Below are 16,507 nucleotides of genomic sequence, written 5' to 3'. Positions count from 1 at the left end.
ATTTCACTTGGCATGATATTCTCCAGTTCCATCCATTTATCTACAAATGCCATAATACTCTTATTTATGGCTGAATAATATTCCATTGTGTATATATACCGCAGTTTCCTTGTCCATTCATCTACTGAAGGGCAGGTAGTTTGGTTCCACAATCTAAGTATTGTGAATTGAGCTGCTATAAACATTGATGTGGCTGCACCACTGTAGTATGCTGATTTTAAGTCCTTTGGGTATAAACCAAGGAGTGGGAAAACTAGGTCAAAAGGTGGGTCCATTCCAAGTTTTCTGAGGAATCTCCATACTGCTTTCCAGAGTGGCTGCACCAATTTGCAACTCCACCAACAATGTAAATGTGTGCCTCTTTCCCCCCATCCACGCCAACACCTATTATTGCTTGTGTTCTTAATAATAGCCATTCTAATTAGAGTAAGATGAAATCTTAGAGTTTTTTTAAATTTGCATTTCTCTTATTACTAGAGATGTTGAACACTTTTCATATATTTGTTAATTGCCTGTATATCTTCCTCTGTGAAGTGTCTATCCAGTTCCTTGACCCATTTATTGATGTGGTTCTTTGTATTTTTGGTATAAAGTTTTGTAAGTTCTTTATAAATTTTGGAGATTATTGCTCTATCTGAAGTGCTTGTGGCAAATATTTTCTCCCACTCTGTAGACTTTCTTTTCACATTATTGATTATTTCCTTTGCTGAGAAAAAGCTTTTTAGTTTGTATTTATTACTTTTATTGATTCTTGCTTTGGTTTCTTGAGCTTTGGGGTCTTGTTAAGTAAGTGTAGCCCTAAACCTACATGATGAAGATTTGGACCTACTTTTTCTTCTATTTGGTGCAGAGTCTCTGGTATAATTCCTAGGCCTTTGATCCATTTTGAGTTGACTTTTGTGCAGGGTGAGAGACAGAGGTCTAATATCATTTACTACATATGGATTTCCAGTTTTTCCAGCATCGTTTGTTGAGCTGGCTAGTTTTTCTCCATTGTATGTTTTTGGCACCTTTGTCTAGTATGAAGTAACTGTATGTGGGTTTGTCTCTGTGTCTTCTATTCTGTATCATTGGTCTTCATGTCTCTTTTCGGTGCCAATACCATTCCATTTTTGTTACTATTGCTCTGAAGTATAGTTTAAGGTCTGGCAGTGTGATACCACCTGTTTCACTCTTCCTGCTCAGGATTGTTTTGGCCAAATTTAAAACTTTCTACTTTCCATTTACATTTTCCCATCCTTTAGTCTCCATCATAGGTGTTTTTTGGCCAAAGTAAAAACTCCTCCATCTATGGACATAAATTGAGCATCTGTGTTACTTGCCTTCTGCTTACAGTTCCTACTCTGGGTTTCTTAAGACCCAGTTCAGGCTTTTTGGAACCTTTATTGTTTACCTGTTAATTCATGGATTTGTTATTTGTGCACTAATTTATTTGATTCTACATTAATTCATTTATTCAATAAATACTGTGAGTATATTATGTGTCAAGCAATATTAATATTTAAAGTTAAGTAAAACATGGCCCCTACTCATCAAGAATTTAGTCAGATTGGGAAGGCAGAGGTAAAGTATTTCATGTGACTAATTACTGTGGGCATTACTTTAACCAAGGTACATTCAGGATATTGTGGTAGCAAAGAAGTGCTGGAATTTGAAGAGGTCTAATGCTGTCCCATTGCTGAATCCAAGATGCACAGATATTATATAGATATCCATCACAGCAATATGTGTATGGAAAGGGGAAGGGGAAAGGAATTGGAGGCAGAAGGAAGACCATGGGAAAATGTACACTGTTGAGACAAAAATATGGTAGTCAGGGAGCTGCTATCACCTGAATCTCACTGGGGCAGGTATGCTTCTGGGAGTGACAGGAAGTAGACTTCTAAGGTAGTGTTTTAAGTAGGTGGGTTAATGTATTTTTTAATGTATTAATTTTAGAGAAATTTGGTATTTGAAACAAGGGTCAAATTAGCATTAGGAAGACTATTTAGGACACAATAGTAACAGTCCAGATAAGAAACTATGAAGTTTTAATTGCTTCAGTAATGGGATGTGATGCAGTCACCTCAGGTGTGGATCTGGATGGATCCTATGGAATCTGAAATGTGTCCTGGGTAAGTGGATGATTGTGGTAACATTAATTGTGATTAGTACTTCAGGAAAATGACCAAGTTTTAAACAGAGTTTAATTTTGGGCAACGAGGGAGAAATACTTAGCAAGTAGATGAAATGTGCTAATTCTTCAATAAAAATTTGAGTGTTCATTAAGTGTGCTGAATTTTTGATGTTTAAAATTTGGGATGTTTGTTACAACATAACTTTTACCTTAAAGAGGACATACATAGTCCACTGGAGGGAGGCAGATATTGGATTGCAGTACAGAAGAATAGTGACCAATCAATAGGGTCTTTGGAGCATGTGGCTGAGGAGAGCTCAGTATGGGTGGTGGATGAAGTGTGCACTGGGCAAATGATGTTAGAGTTCAAACACAATTTTTACAGATAGGGAAGTCTGGATATGAATGATATTCTAGTTGAGGGAACATAAAAATTACTGAGGTGTGAGAAAATGTAGGGTCTTTAGGGAGGTCATTCTGTGGCTGGGATGTAGACATATATGCAATTGTGGACAGATGCTCCTGGATTTGTGTTTGTTACAGCAGGGCTTCAACTCAGATTCAACTTCCCTGCTCAATCTTCCTCTAACAATTATTGCCCAGAACAGTAACTCTAAATTAGTAATGCAAGTCAGGAAATATAGACATGAAAACATCAGAGGCACTAATAGCATTGTTACTTTCATTTAAACAAAAAAGCAAGTATGTATTTCTAGGTTTGGGAAACCCAGGATTTTTGATTGAGTGATTGGTGGAATGCTTTCCTATCAAAATTGTCTTTAAAACAATTTATTTACCTCATTGCTGTCTTACTTTCCAAAATCTTTTCTTTATAAGCAGCAGTTAAAATGGGCTATAATAAATGCCCTTGGAACTTAATTTGGGAGTCAATTTCATGACATTTGCATTAGTAGAAATCAGGTCCTGTTGTAATTGCAAATGAATGGCAAATTGTTGTAGAGAAGAGGAATTACCTTCTGACAGCTTACAAAACCAAGAAAGACACAGGCTTTTTTTTTTGTCAGCCTCCTTCCCTCCTCCATCTTTTCCCCTCCCTTTCTCATTTACACTCCCCTGTCTCTTGAGAAGCTTGGATCTTAGCCAGAGCATGTGTTCTCCAAGTCCCTGCAGAACCTGATTGAAGTGAAATTGGCAGATTTCCAAGTGGAAGGAGCTGATAAAGAAATTACGTTTTATGCATATAGAAATATGCCACAATGAAATGCACTATTCTGTATAATTATTATGCACTGATAAAAAAGGGTCAGTAGACTCCTAAAACAATTTGTGATTTATGAATTATGCTTTGGTGAATTGGGCAGATGGTTTACCTACCCAAATGCATACTTCAATACCAGCAAGGCTTTTGACTGTTACTTTTATTCTGGGAGTCATTTCAGTGATAAAATATTCAGTTCAAGTCAACAAAACTCTAGTACCTGAAAGGCACTGTACTAGTAAACCAATAAAACCTGTAAAAAAAAAATAAGAATTTATTTTTTTCTTCAAGAAAGTAGCCATTATAATGATTATGTAGTTGTGCAATTACTTGCATTTCAATACAACAAATTATAGAGTTAACTCTAGTCAACTAGTTCTTGATTACCTGTATGCTTATTTTATCCATAGCACAATTATTTTATATGTGTGATTTGGCATTCCATTTCCTGTCATGACTCTAACCCCCAGCATGGGTTTTCAGTCATCCCGACAAGTTTGAACTGGTTGATTAGCTGGTTTCTGCTGCCTCAAGTCACCTATTTTTAAAATTTGCACGTATCACCTATAGTTTCAAGTATATTTTGCTATTGTATTTTTACTATTTTTACGATGCCTAATCTGATGTAACCCTGAAATTTTTTAAAGTCATGATATTCCACTGAAGAGTTTGGTAGCTATAGCAGATCTATTTTCTCTTGGTACTTATTCATCATATGAAATATGTTTATTTGGATTACTTTAGTCATTATTTAAGAGATTGCCAACCATTAAATAGCTAGATTACTTATATAAGAAAAAGTCTCTCATACATGAATAATATAAATTTGTTAATTAAAAAATAATATAAATTTGTTAATTAAAATAATATAAATTTGTTTCATAAAAATAGGGGGAGGGAGAATATACTTAAATTTGAGTCTCTTTGTTTCTGTGAGCAAAAACAATTTTAGGAAAGGAAATAAAGTAGAAATGGCATTACAAAGTTAATATGACTATCTGAATTGTCATTTGAATTTTTTTCTTTTTATTCTTTTTAGCTATGAATTGTCATTCTATTAGCATATTTTTAAGAATAGGCTTTATTGCCTTTTATTACTACTTCAATTATGCCCACCCATAAGCGATTTAGAAAAAGAAATAAAAATCTCTAAGTAAATTTGTATTTAAATTCAGATTATTCCCTTAACCCCTCTGTAATTTTTCAAGTGTTTTGTGTTATAAATACTTTTGGAAAATTTTGAAAGTGGGATGGAATTTATATATTCATTTTAACATTCCTTTCTTTTCAAACAGTACATGAAGACATGTGGATATGAGAAAGATTCGGGAATCCTTTCCTCCAGGAATGTCTTTCACAAATGGAGCTTCGCTTCTGGTTTTCACTGGACACTGACCTTGTGGCAGAGCCACAACTGCCTTTCCTGCTATTTCCAGTGATTCACAGAACATTTGAATAGTGATGCTTGCCTTGGCTTTACCGATTTTCATCCTGATACCTTGTTTACTTTGTTGGGGCAGAAAAGCTTGCACTAATTTCTCTCCATGGTGGCTAATCTTATCAAGAGCTTGATTTTATCTTATATACATAAGCTTTGCAAAGGAATGTTTACAAAGAAACTGGGAAATACAACCAAAAAAAAAGAGAATCGTCAGCAAAAGAAGGATCAAGATTTTCTTACTGCTGGCCACACCAAACCCCCCAAATTTTCTAATACCTTGAAAAGCACTGTAAAGAAGATTGCAAAGTGTTCATCCACTCGCAACTTATCTACTGAAGAAGACGACGCAAATAAAGACTTTTCCCTCTCACCAACATTCAGTTACCGAGTGGCTATTGCCAATGGCCTGCAAAAGAAAATTAATGTAACTAACAGTGATAATGAGGATCTGTTTCAAGAGCTATCTTCAGTTGAGAGCTCTTACTCAGAATCATTAAATGAACTAAGGAGTAGTACAGAAAACCAGGTACAGTCAGCACACACCATGCCCGTTAGACGCAATAGGAAGAGCTCCAGCAGCCTTGCACCCTCTGAGGGCAGTTCTGATGGGGAGCGCACTCTGCATAGCTTAAAACTGGGGGCTTTACGAAAGCTGAGGAAATGGAAAAAGAGTCAAGAATGCGTCTCCTCAGATTCAGAGTTGAGCACCATGAAGAAGTCCTGGGGAATAAGAAGCAAATCTTTAGACAGAACTGCCCGAAACCCAAAGACAAATACTCTAGAGCCGGGGTTCAGTTCTTCTGGCTGCATTAGCCAAACACATGATGTCATGGAAATGATCTTTAAGGAACTTCAGGGAATCAGTCAGATTGAAACAGAACTTTCTGAACTACGAGGGCATGTCAATGCTCTCAAGCACTCCATCGATGAGATCTCTAGCAGTGTGGAGGTTGTGCAAAGTGAAATCGAACAGCTCCGTACAGGGTTTGTCCAGTCTCGGAGGGAAACCAGAGACATCCATGATTATATTAAACACTTAGGTCATATGGGTAGCAAAGCAAGCCTGAGATTTTTAAATGTGCCTGAAGAAAAATTTGAATATACTGAAAGTGTGGTGTACCAAATTCTAATAGATAAAATGGGTTTCTCAGATGCACCAAATGCTATTAAAATTGAATTTGCTCAAAGGATAGGACACCAAAGGGACTGCCCAAATGCAAAACCTCGACCCATACTTGTATACTTTGAAACCCCTCAACAAAGGGATTCTGTCTTAAAAAAATCATATAAACTCAAGGGAACAGGCATTGGAATCTCAACAGATATTTTGACTTATGATATCAGAGAAAGAAAAGAGAAAGGAATTCCATCTTCCCAGACATATGAGAGCATGGATATGAAGTTATCTACTCCAGAACCCAAAACCAAAAAGAACAATTGGCAGTCACCTGATGACAGTGATGGAGAGCTGGAATCTGACCTCAATAGAAACAGTTATGCTGTGCTTTCTAAATCAGAGTTTCCAACAAAAGGAAGTACTTCCAAGTCAAAATCACACAGTGCCAGATCTAAGAATAAAACTGCTAATAGCAGCAGAAGTTCAAATAAATCAGATTATGATAAAATTCCCTCACAATTGCCAGAATCAAATAACTTGGAAAAGCAAACCACAACCCAGTATGCAGATGCAACGCCTCTCTGGCATTCACAGAGTGATTTTTTTACTGCTAAACTTAGTCGTTCTGAGTCAGATTTTTCCAAATTGTGTCAGTCTTACTCGGAAGATTTTTCAGAAAATCAGTATTTTACTAGAACTAATGGGAGCTCCCTCCTGTCATCTTCAGACCGGGAGCTTTGGCAGAGAAAACAGGAGGGTGTACCTACCTTGTATGACAGTCCTCAGGACCAGCGTTTGAATGAGAGTGCTCAAGGTGTCCAAGTACAGAGTGAAATTGAGAACACAGAAACTGTGGATAGTGGAATGAGTAATAGCATGGTGTGTCCATCTGGAGACCAAAGTCATTACAGTGATTCTCAGCTCTCTTTACATGAGGATCTTTCCCCATGGAAGGAATGGAATCAAGTAGAGCAAGGAGCTGATTTAGGTTTAGACTCATCCACCCAGGAAGCTTTTGATTATGACACAAACAGTTTATCTGACCAACAGCTGGATGTCTTCAATAAAGACCTAGAAGACTTGGGAAAATGCCACAGTGACATTCAAGATGACTCTGAAAGCTTTGATTTAACCCAAGATGACAACTCTTCTCCAGTGCCCTGGCTTAGATAATGAACCACAAGGCCAGTGGGTTGGCCAATATGATTCGTATCAGGAAACTAATTCTAATGAGCTGTACCAAAACCAAAGCCAGTTGCCCATGATGTATCGAAGTCAAAGTGAACTACAAAGTGATGATTCAGAGGATGCCCCACCCAAATCTTGGCATAGTCGATTAAGCATTGACCTTTCTGATAAGACTTTCAGCTTCCCAAAATTTGGATCTACACTACAGAGAGCTAAATCAGCCTTGGAAGTAGTATGGAACAAAAGCACACAGAGTCCTTAGTGGGTATGAGGACAGTGGCTCTTCTTTAATGGGAAGATTTCGTACGTTATCTCAATCAACTGCCAATGAATCTAGTACCACCCTTGACTCTGATGTCTACACAGAACCCTATTACTACAAAGCAGAGGATGAGGAGGACTACAGTGAACCAGTGGCTGATAATGAAACAGATTATGTCGAAGTCATGGAACAAGTCCTTGCTAAGCTAGAAAACAGGACTAGTGTTACTGAAACAGATGAACAAATGCAGGAATATGATCACCCTTCATACGAAACACCCTATGAAACCCCACAAGATGAGGGTTATGATGGGCAGGCAGATGATGTGGTTAGTGAAGGAGAACTGGAACCCTTACATGACCCAGCATCTGAAATGGAAATAAGAGAAGATGAAAACCAAAACATCCCTGAGCAGCCGGTGGAAATCACAAAACCAAAAAGAATCCGTCCTTCTTTCAAAGAGGCAGCTTTAAGGGCCTATAAGAAACAAATGGCAGAGTTGGAAGAGAAGATCTTGGCTGGAGGTACTCATGTTTAAATGCTACTTTATGAATTAATAGTGTTGTGCCATTGAGTGTTGCTGCTTAGAGCGTGGTCTGTTTACCTGGACAAGGAGTGTACTTGTGATGAATTTGCATGTCTTTTTTGAGAAGGATTGGATTTCATGCAACTAGCTCTCCCAGCAAGTTGGGTTTGATAATCTAAAGTAAAAACATATTTCAAATAGATCAGATTAAAAGGGCTCCAAATTTAACCCTACTCATTGGAGTATGATTCTTCTGCTAGGCACAAACCCCATTTCATATTAACCAAGTGTGGTATCAGTTGTCAAGAAAATGAGGAGTGAAATGAAAGGATAGCCCCTTAAGACAACAGCTGGATGTCTACTCCTTGGTTCCATTAGGCTTATAGGGACGGGGAGAAAGGTGCAGTTAATCTTTAAAAAATTAAGAAGACAAACTCTCTGACTTAACCACTTCCTCCCATCCAACTCACCATTTGGAGCCTGATGATAGGAAAAGTTGGGTTTCTACTGCCAATCTTAGCCAGTCCCACCAGAAACTTCCTTACCATCTGCTGATGCAGCTGAGGGAGAACAAGAAAGCCAAAGCCCCAGGCAGTGCCTGAGTGGTCACAAGTCATTCTCTGAGGATAAATTAATAAGGGAATAGAGCAATGAAGCTTCCTCTTTGAGAGAGGAGTAGAAGTCTCTTCCCCATTATGGAAATGAGAAAAGCACCTTATCTAACACTTTTTCTTAATTTCCTGGAGAAACAATTTTGAATAATATATGTGGTAACTGTATATAAATATATGATTTTAGTGATTTTTTTTTTTACTTCTCAAACTTCATCAGTATCCACAGCCTTTATTTACATGCTTTTTGCTTAATCTCAAATATTTATTCAACATACTATTTTATGAAGGTGTGGATTTATGTGATCAAGTTTACTTGATTTGGGGCAATAATGTCATAATATTTTACTTACTTTTTAGTTTGCAGCTTCTTTGCCTTGATCAATAGCCTCCAAACTAGCTGTTTTCTGGTTAATATGGGTGGATTATTGAATAATCAAGAATCTTTATTGTTAAACTGTTTCAGGCCCTAAGAAAATTGAAATCACAATTAATCTTCTCTGTTCTAAAAATCCATCTGTGTAGCACAAGACAGCCTACATAATTTAAAGAACAATATAAGTCAAGGGGATCTTGGGTGCATTGGCTATGACTTTGTTTTTTTTTTTTTTTTTTTTCTTTCAGTGAGGGGGTAGTTAACTATACTTAAAGTTGATTTGAAAATGAAAAGTAATTAAATTTTATGTAAATAGAGCTTATATTAGAAGAATATCTATCTCATATCAGAGTAAGTTTTGGTGGTTAGCTGTCCTTATTGTTGAAATTAAGTTGATAATTTCTAGGGATAGAAGCCAGAAGTTTGACATTGTTTTTTATTTGCTATAGATTCAGAAGAGTCTACTCAAGGATAAATTAAGTCTAAACTGTGTGTGTGTGTGTGTGTGTGTGTGTGTGTGTGTTATGATGTAATAGATACATGTTTTAAGGTCAACTAGTTAAGGCATCTTTTTGATATATTAGTCAATATCATAAATAGCACTGGACCACAAATTTTAAATAAATAAATAAATATTCATATTTTAAGAAAGAAACTGATATAAACAATGGATCATTGTTTAACTTTTAAAAAGGAGAAGATCCTGCCATTTATTACAGTAAGGGTGAAACTGGAGAATAGTATGTTAAGTAAAATAAGCCAGACACAGAAATAAATATTGCATGATCTCACTTATATGGGGAATCATTTTTTAAAAAAGGTTAAATATATAGAGGCAGAGAATAAAACAATATTTATCAGGAGTGGGATGGGGGAGAGATATAGGTGAGAGAATTCTAAGTAGCAGATGGGTAGGATGAACCAAGTTGAGGGATATAATGTACAATATGAGGACTAGAGTTAATAATAGTGAGTGTACCCATGTTATATGAGTAAATTGTAGCTGTTTCTTACACACACACACACACACACACACACAGGACAATGTGAGATGATAAATACGTTAATTTGTTTATTATATTAACCATTTTACCACCAATATGGTTCTCATTATGTTGTAAGCTTTAAATATATACAATAAAATTTATTAAAACTTAAGAAATAAAAATCCCAAATTAGCAAGTCTCTACAAAGTAGATTATTACTTGTAATGACCTTCAACTAGCTAACAAACCTAGTCATGCAGTGGCACTTCTTGAAAACACAAATGTACTTGGTTAACTATGTACTAAAAATGGAAGAATTCTAAAGTAGAGACAATAATCTTCTACCATTGACCTGACACAGTAGACCTGGCAAGAGAGGTCCTAGGTCCCTCTACCATCTTTGAACTTGGATTGTTGTCATCCTATGTGCCAACTTTGAATGGAACGTTGGATATCATCTGTCCTAGAGGAAATCAGCACACAGATCTTTAAGATGCTCTCTGGTTACTGAAAGGCACCAGATTGACTACCCAGGAGGCTGCAGTAGCCTAGATTTTAAAGGCCATCTCTGCTCCCTTTGGCAGCAGTCAGGCAGTTTTCCCATCCTGTGCTACCAATATGCTTCAGAAGGAAGGGCGGCCAAAGAAGGACATTTTCCAGGCCCTTTCTCTGCTCAGAGCATTCCAATGAGATGCCAATTGTCATGATGTTTTTTGTGCCCATGGCCATCTGCTTGTTGAGTGTTGGGCAGGTGCCAATAGATTTTTCTCTCCATGGCTACCCAGTTGTCATTAGGTAGCAGTGCTATCTTTTCTTCATAACTAACCTGGCCAGATTGGTCCATAAAGATCTTGCTCTAAAATTCTCTGTGAGATTCTGTTCTCTTGACTTAGCTTTATGAAATTATGTTCAGATATTTGACTTATTTATCTCAACTCTTGTCTTAGGGTCTAGAAGACAAGAAAACTCTAATTTTTTGTAGATGTGGGTAGTTAGTGAGTGTTTTTGAGGACTTTTACTTTGAGCATCATTAAAGTAAGGTAAGAGATTTTAGAATGTGTATTGCCACAGACTTAACTATGAAGTAGAATTCTTCCCTTGTTGCTGGGCCTTGTTGAATGGAACCACTTTTATAGCTGGCCTAAACTGAACAGCATGATAGGAACTTTCTTATCCTTACTTCCAGTTGAATACCACCTACCATGTAGAATTTACTCTTGTCTCAAATTTCCAATGTCCCTGCCTCTTATGGCCCTGGATTCCACCTTATATTTATGCACATTTCTCACTTTATCTTCTAAACTTTTAACTAGAGTCAGCAGGGGGTGGAGTTTGTTTTATTCATCTTTACATTTGCACTGTGCTTAGAACAGCACTTTATGCAGAGATTACAGTGAGTTAATATGTGTTGGATAAATATCTGAATGAAGGTTGGAAGGATACTAAATAAAAAGCACAAATTTCAAAGTCAAATCCAAATTCAAACTGTGACCTTTCATGGCTAAGGCTATGACTGTATTCTGAGAACTCAGAAGAATGCTAGAGATAAAAACTTAATCAGCATTATGATGTTCTAGCACACTTCAGGCAGTTTACCTGTTTTCATTCTTTTACTTCTTCTACCACCACTGTGAATTTGATTCTGTTATTATTCCACTTTACAGATAAGGAAACTGAGATGCTGAAAACTTGCATAACTTACTCAGCATCATACAACTAATAGGTGTGCATCTAGAATCAAATGGATGGGTATTTTGGTTATTTAGAGCAGCTATATGCTCCCTCACTTCCAAGGTTGCATTTTACTCATGTTTTTAGTTGGTAAAACACAATAAAAGATGGAGAAAAGTGTCAGCCTCGACATTTATTTCAATTTGGAATTTTCATGAGAAGCCAGTATTAATATGAAAAATCACTAAATTCTCTGGCACACTGAGATTTTGATATGAAATGGCTCATTCTGTTTTTCTGCTTCAAATATTTGGTCCACTTTATAAGTGAAAGTTTGAAGTACTCAGTTAATATTATAGAACATACTTCTTCAAGGATGATATAGTTCAAGTGTGAGTATGTTTTACCTGAATTTGAAGCCTAAAGTCAGTTAAAAGTAATTTTCCTAGCAGAAAATAAAAAATCTTATTCTTAAGAGACTGTGACATTTTAATTATCATGATTACTAATTTTTTTCATGGTGTGTATTTTGTCTTCTAAGTGCCTATAGGACTTTGTGAGAATATTCTGGTTCCCACATAAGAATATGACATTGAATGTAGAACAATTTCCCAAGGTTGACTCTTTCTTATGCTGAACGCAGTAGATCTCAGTCTGACTAGTTGTTAGAATCATCTGGGGAGCTTTTATGGTAGTTGTTCCTATGGTATTTTAAAATTACCAAATCACTGAACATTATGATTTGGTGATCCTGTGTAGGGCCAGAGATATGTATTCAAAATTGTATGAATTACTTATAAAATAATATATGCCATTGTAATAAAACCACCACTACCACACAATGCATGACTAAAAACATAATGAAGACCATCTAAGTGAAAAGTACAGTATAGTATATAGAAGAGACATTTATACTCCCGTGTTCATTGCAGCACTATTTATGATAAGTTAAGAAACGGAAACAAGCTAAGAGTCTATGAGCTGATGAATGGATAAAGAGAATGTGGTACTAGGTAGCAAAATATTGATTTACCTGACAGCAGATTTGTCAGCAGAGCTGCAATTACAAGCTGTTCTCCCAAATCATAAGCCGGTGCTCAAGCTCTCAAACCATTCTCCCCCTTTACATGATACTACGGGCAACATGATTATTCAGGTATCATTTCTGTGCAACCTGAAATAAAAGAAATTGTTTACTACATATAATAGTGACAATAAGAAATGACAACATGAATATTATTTTTATTTTCCAAAGTGTAGGTTAAGCATCCCTTTTTCTTAGTGCCTTTACTGCTGCATCTATGTCCTGAGTATAGCCCATGGTTTTAGGTTTTATATTTTTATTCCTCAGTGATTAAAGTGGAAAGTACCCACACATGCAAACACAAAATGGAAATTTACTTAGTGCTTAATATAATGGTATTTTATAATCTAAAAGAACCGAATAGGAAATTCTCAAGTTGACAAATGTATATTTGCCAACATTAACGGATTACTTTAAAATGTTCACTATCATATATGTTGAATCCTCATAAAATATCAATGAGAGGGACTATATCCCAAGTCTCCAGATTTCTCTTTTCTCAAAGTAATTACCAGTAGTTGTGTAGGTTGTGAAACTAGCGTGAGATAGGACCCAGTTTCTGCCTCAGTGTTTTGAAATCCTTCTCTGGTATTCTCTGCATAACATGTTCTTAGCTACCTCTGCATGTTTCATAAAGAACTAGAACACCTATTCTGTAATACATGCTTTTGAGACTGCTTCAAGAATATTTCTCTGTTGACTTCTACAAATAGTGACTTTCAGATGTTAGAATGCATGAGACTCATCTGGGTTCACTTGCTGAAAAATATAGATTCCTTGATGCCATCTCCAGTTGATTCTGATACAGGGTGACTCCTGGATCACATTAAGAATGCTTCATATTCGGTAGTGAATAATGTATCCTAAGTCTTCTTTTCATTCTTTCTTGAGTGATGTAATTTACTCCTTTGACTTGAGTCACTATCTGTGGTGATGATTCCAATCAGTGTCTTTGGGCTGACTCTTCCCCTCTCCAAAACACAACTATTATATACAATATTATTTCAGTTTTTAATTCATGGACTAATATTAATATTAAATATTAATAAATATTTAATTTTCTGGCTGGGCATTTGGGATATAGTAATAATAAATCATATTTGGTCTTGTCATCATTAAGTAGATGAGGTGAAGCTCATTTGTAAGAATTACATGAATATATAATTTTAAAGTTTGATAACTGCTATAGAAGTAAATATGAAGTGTTAAGAGAGCATTTGATAGTTTAGATGTTAGAAAAGGCTTCCCTGAGGCAATGATATTTGGTCCGAGAGCTGAAGAATGAGTACACTGAACCAAACTAAGACAAAGGGAAAAGAGCATTTGAGGCAGAGTAAATGGTACAGGCCCATGATCCTGAGACCAAAAATTACATGATATGACCAATTTCAGGAACTAAAAGAAAGCCAGGTATGGTTGGAGTAATACAGCAAGGCAGAGGATGGTGTAAAAAAAATCTGATGCAATGATCAGAGGCAGAATTTTCTGAGTCTGGTGGATCTCTTGGAGATTGTTTTTCTTTTTCCCTCCTAGAAGCCGTGAAAAGTCAGTAACTGGGTGGCATAATAAGTAGTAAGAGTTATATCAAATATAATATTTTACAGGCCTCAAAGCCAAAGGGTCTGATGCTAAATACTTTTCTCCCACCATGTTCTCAATCTGATTCTCTTCCTGGTTCCTCTACATTGACAAATGCCACTACCATCCCTCTGTTTGCTCAAGAATCACTCTCCTTGGCTCTTTCCTTGCCACACTATATGGACATTTGCCCTTTTATTTTTGGCTGCATAGGTTCTGGATTCCTTATTGGCTTCCCCTTAGTAGGTAATCCGTGGAGTGAAGTAATATGTTCTTCTATGAAAGTAAGGGAGCTAATAATCTCTTTCTGTCCCCTGGCAGCCATGCCTTGAGCACATGGCAAATTCAGCTACCTGAAAGCTCCTGCCCAGAACTTTGAATTTGAAGGGAGTGATTGGAAATAGGGTTGACTAGGTACATGGAGCCATGAGTCCAGGCCAGGGTTGCATTGTTTAGGAGTCAGTAGTGGGCAATCAACCATAGTGAGCCTTGGTTGGTTTCTGTGTCTCTTTGACTCCAATATCTCAAATCGAGTACTTCAGACTTACAGCTGATTCTCTCTATGATCTACTCAAAGATATTCTTTATTTTTCCTTTTATTAGTCAAAGTGAATTTTGTTATGTGAGGCACATATCACTACAGATTCATTCATTTAAGACGTCCTGGCATTTTAACCTCCTAATTATCTTTCAAAAACAGCAAATTCTCTTTTTTTGTGTGTCTGTATGCCTAGAGAGATGCTTATTTTAACAAGCTGACTCATATTATTATGGAATCTATCAAGTCCAAATTCTGTACAGTGACCCACAGGCTGGAGAGCCAGGCAAGAGACCATGTTACAGTTCATGTCTAAAGTGTGTCCTTCACTCTTGCTCAGCAAAGTTAAAAACAGGAAATTCTTAACCTCCATTGCTTCTACACTAGTTCTAGCAACCTCCATCTCTAAATTAGTTCTGAGTAAATTCTTCTAATTAGTCTTCCTCTCTCTTTGCCCTCCCCTCTCCCAATCTTTGACTTTGCTGTATCCATAGATAAATATAAATCTACAAAATTTTAAAATGTCTTAGTATTACTTTAAGGGTTCCAAGCAAGGAGTAAGCCTATGGTACTGAAAAGATCTCCTTCCTTGTTGCCTCCATCACCAGCTGCAAGCTCCTGCAAGGTAGGTTCGGTGCCTAGGACCACAGGCATCTTTCTCCCTGTACCAGTAGTTAACAACAAGGCCGCATGGCAACGGTTATGAGCATGACCTCTGGAGTCAGCCTACAAGTCATGTGATCATTGGCAACTTAGTTAACTTTTCTTTGGCCCAGTTACCTCATTTTAAAAATGCAGATAATAATAGTACTTCTTTGTGATTAAAATAAAATAAACATATAAAATTATGGTAAAATTTCAGCCAAACCAGTAAATCAGTGGGGAGCCAACCTTTCTAAAAGGCACAGTGACTTTTTCTGTTGAAATTAAACTGTTTCTGAGAAATATGATCCAGAAGTCAAATGCTGTAGTTATCTTCCTATTTTTTAGCTGAACTAAAATAGCCATCCAGAATGCATTCCGGGAAGTGATCAATTATGTTATTATTTCTATGGTTTCAATCCTTGAAAGACTCTGGGCACAGGCAGCTTGGCAGAACTGGACATAGCATTAATCACTACTGTTATTGATATTTTCATGAAACATAAAACCATGCAATTGCCTGAACTCTCTTGCTTGTTAACTGCTTTGCCTAGGGGAATACCAATGCAGAGAACCAAATAAGTCCATCAAGATTTATCAAGTGTCCAGTAGTGTGATGACTCTTGATTAGGGCATGACCATGATAAAAAATATATGGATTACTTCCTTCATACCTTTACAGTGTGATTCAAGTTAATTAAAAATTATTTCTTTAGCTGATTGTTGAGAGGCATGTGGATAAGTATATAATATAATTCATATATTTATTAACATTTACCTGAATCTACAGTGTGAAAGACATAATGCTTATAATTAGAAGACAGAGTAAAATAATTAAATCATTGGATGGCTAATGGTATTACAATTTAATTGTTATTTATTAGCTATTAATTATTAATAATAAGCTTAGAAATAAACAAAGTCATAAAATAACTAACATTTATTCAGTCCAAACTATGTGACAGACAGAAGTGAATACTTTGCCTGTATTTTTCCACTAACATCTCCATACGACTTCAGGAGATTCAGCAGATGTCTCCAGAACCCCATGTGGTCCTATTCAACCTTCCTCTGATTTCAGCAGCAGCTGTGGTAAACCATAGCATCAATCATGATCAGCTCCATCTTTCTCTCAAATGGGCACCTTCCTCT

The 16,507-nt window shown here is 36.5% G+C and overlaps 1 protein-coding gene across 1 annotated transcript in view; it reads left to right on the top strand.

Moving 5' to 3' along the window:
- Nucleotides 1-16,507, top strand: part of Unc13c (unc-13 homolog C) — a 613,741-nt gene that overhangs the window by 41,176 nt on the left and 556,058 nt on the right. Inside the window, 3 exon segments of the mRNA XM_047537684.1 lie at nt 4,631-7,048; nt 7,050-7,337; nt 7,339-7,867. Coding sequence (XP_047393640.1) covers nt 4,880-7,048; nt 7,050-7,337; nt 7,339-7,867 — 2,986 coding nt within the window. The 5' untranslated portion in view covers nt 4,631-4,879.

Source organism: Sciurus carolinensis, chromosome 2 (assembly GCF_902686445.1).
Source record: "Sciurus carolinensis chromosome 2, mSciCar1.2, whole genome shotgun sequence".
Lineage (NCBI taxonomy): Eukaryota > Metazoa > Chordata > Mammalia > Rodentia > Sciuridae > Sciurus > Sciurus carolinensis.
This window is presented reverse-complemented; position numbering and strand designations above follow the sequence as displayed.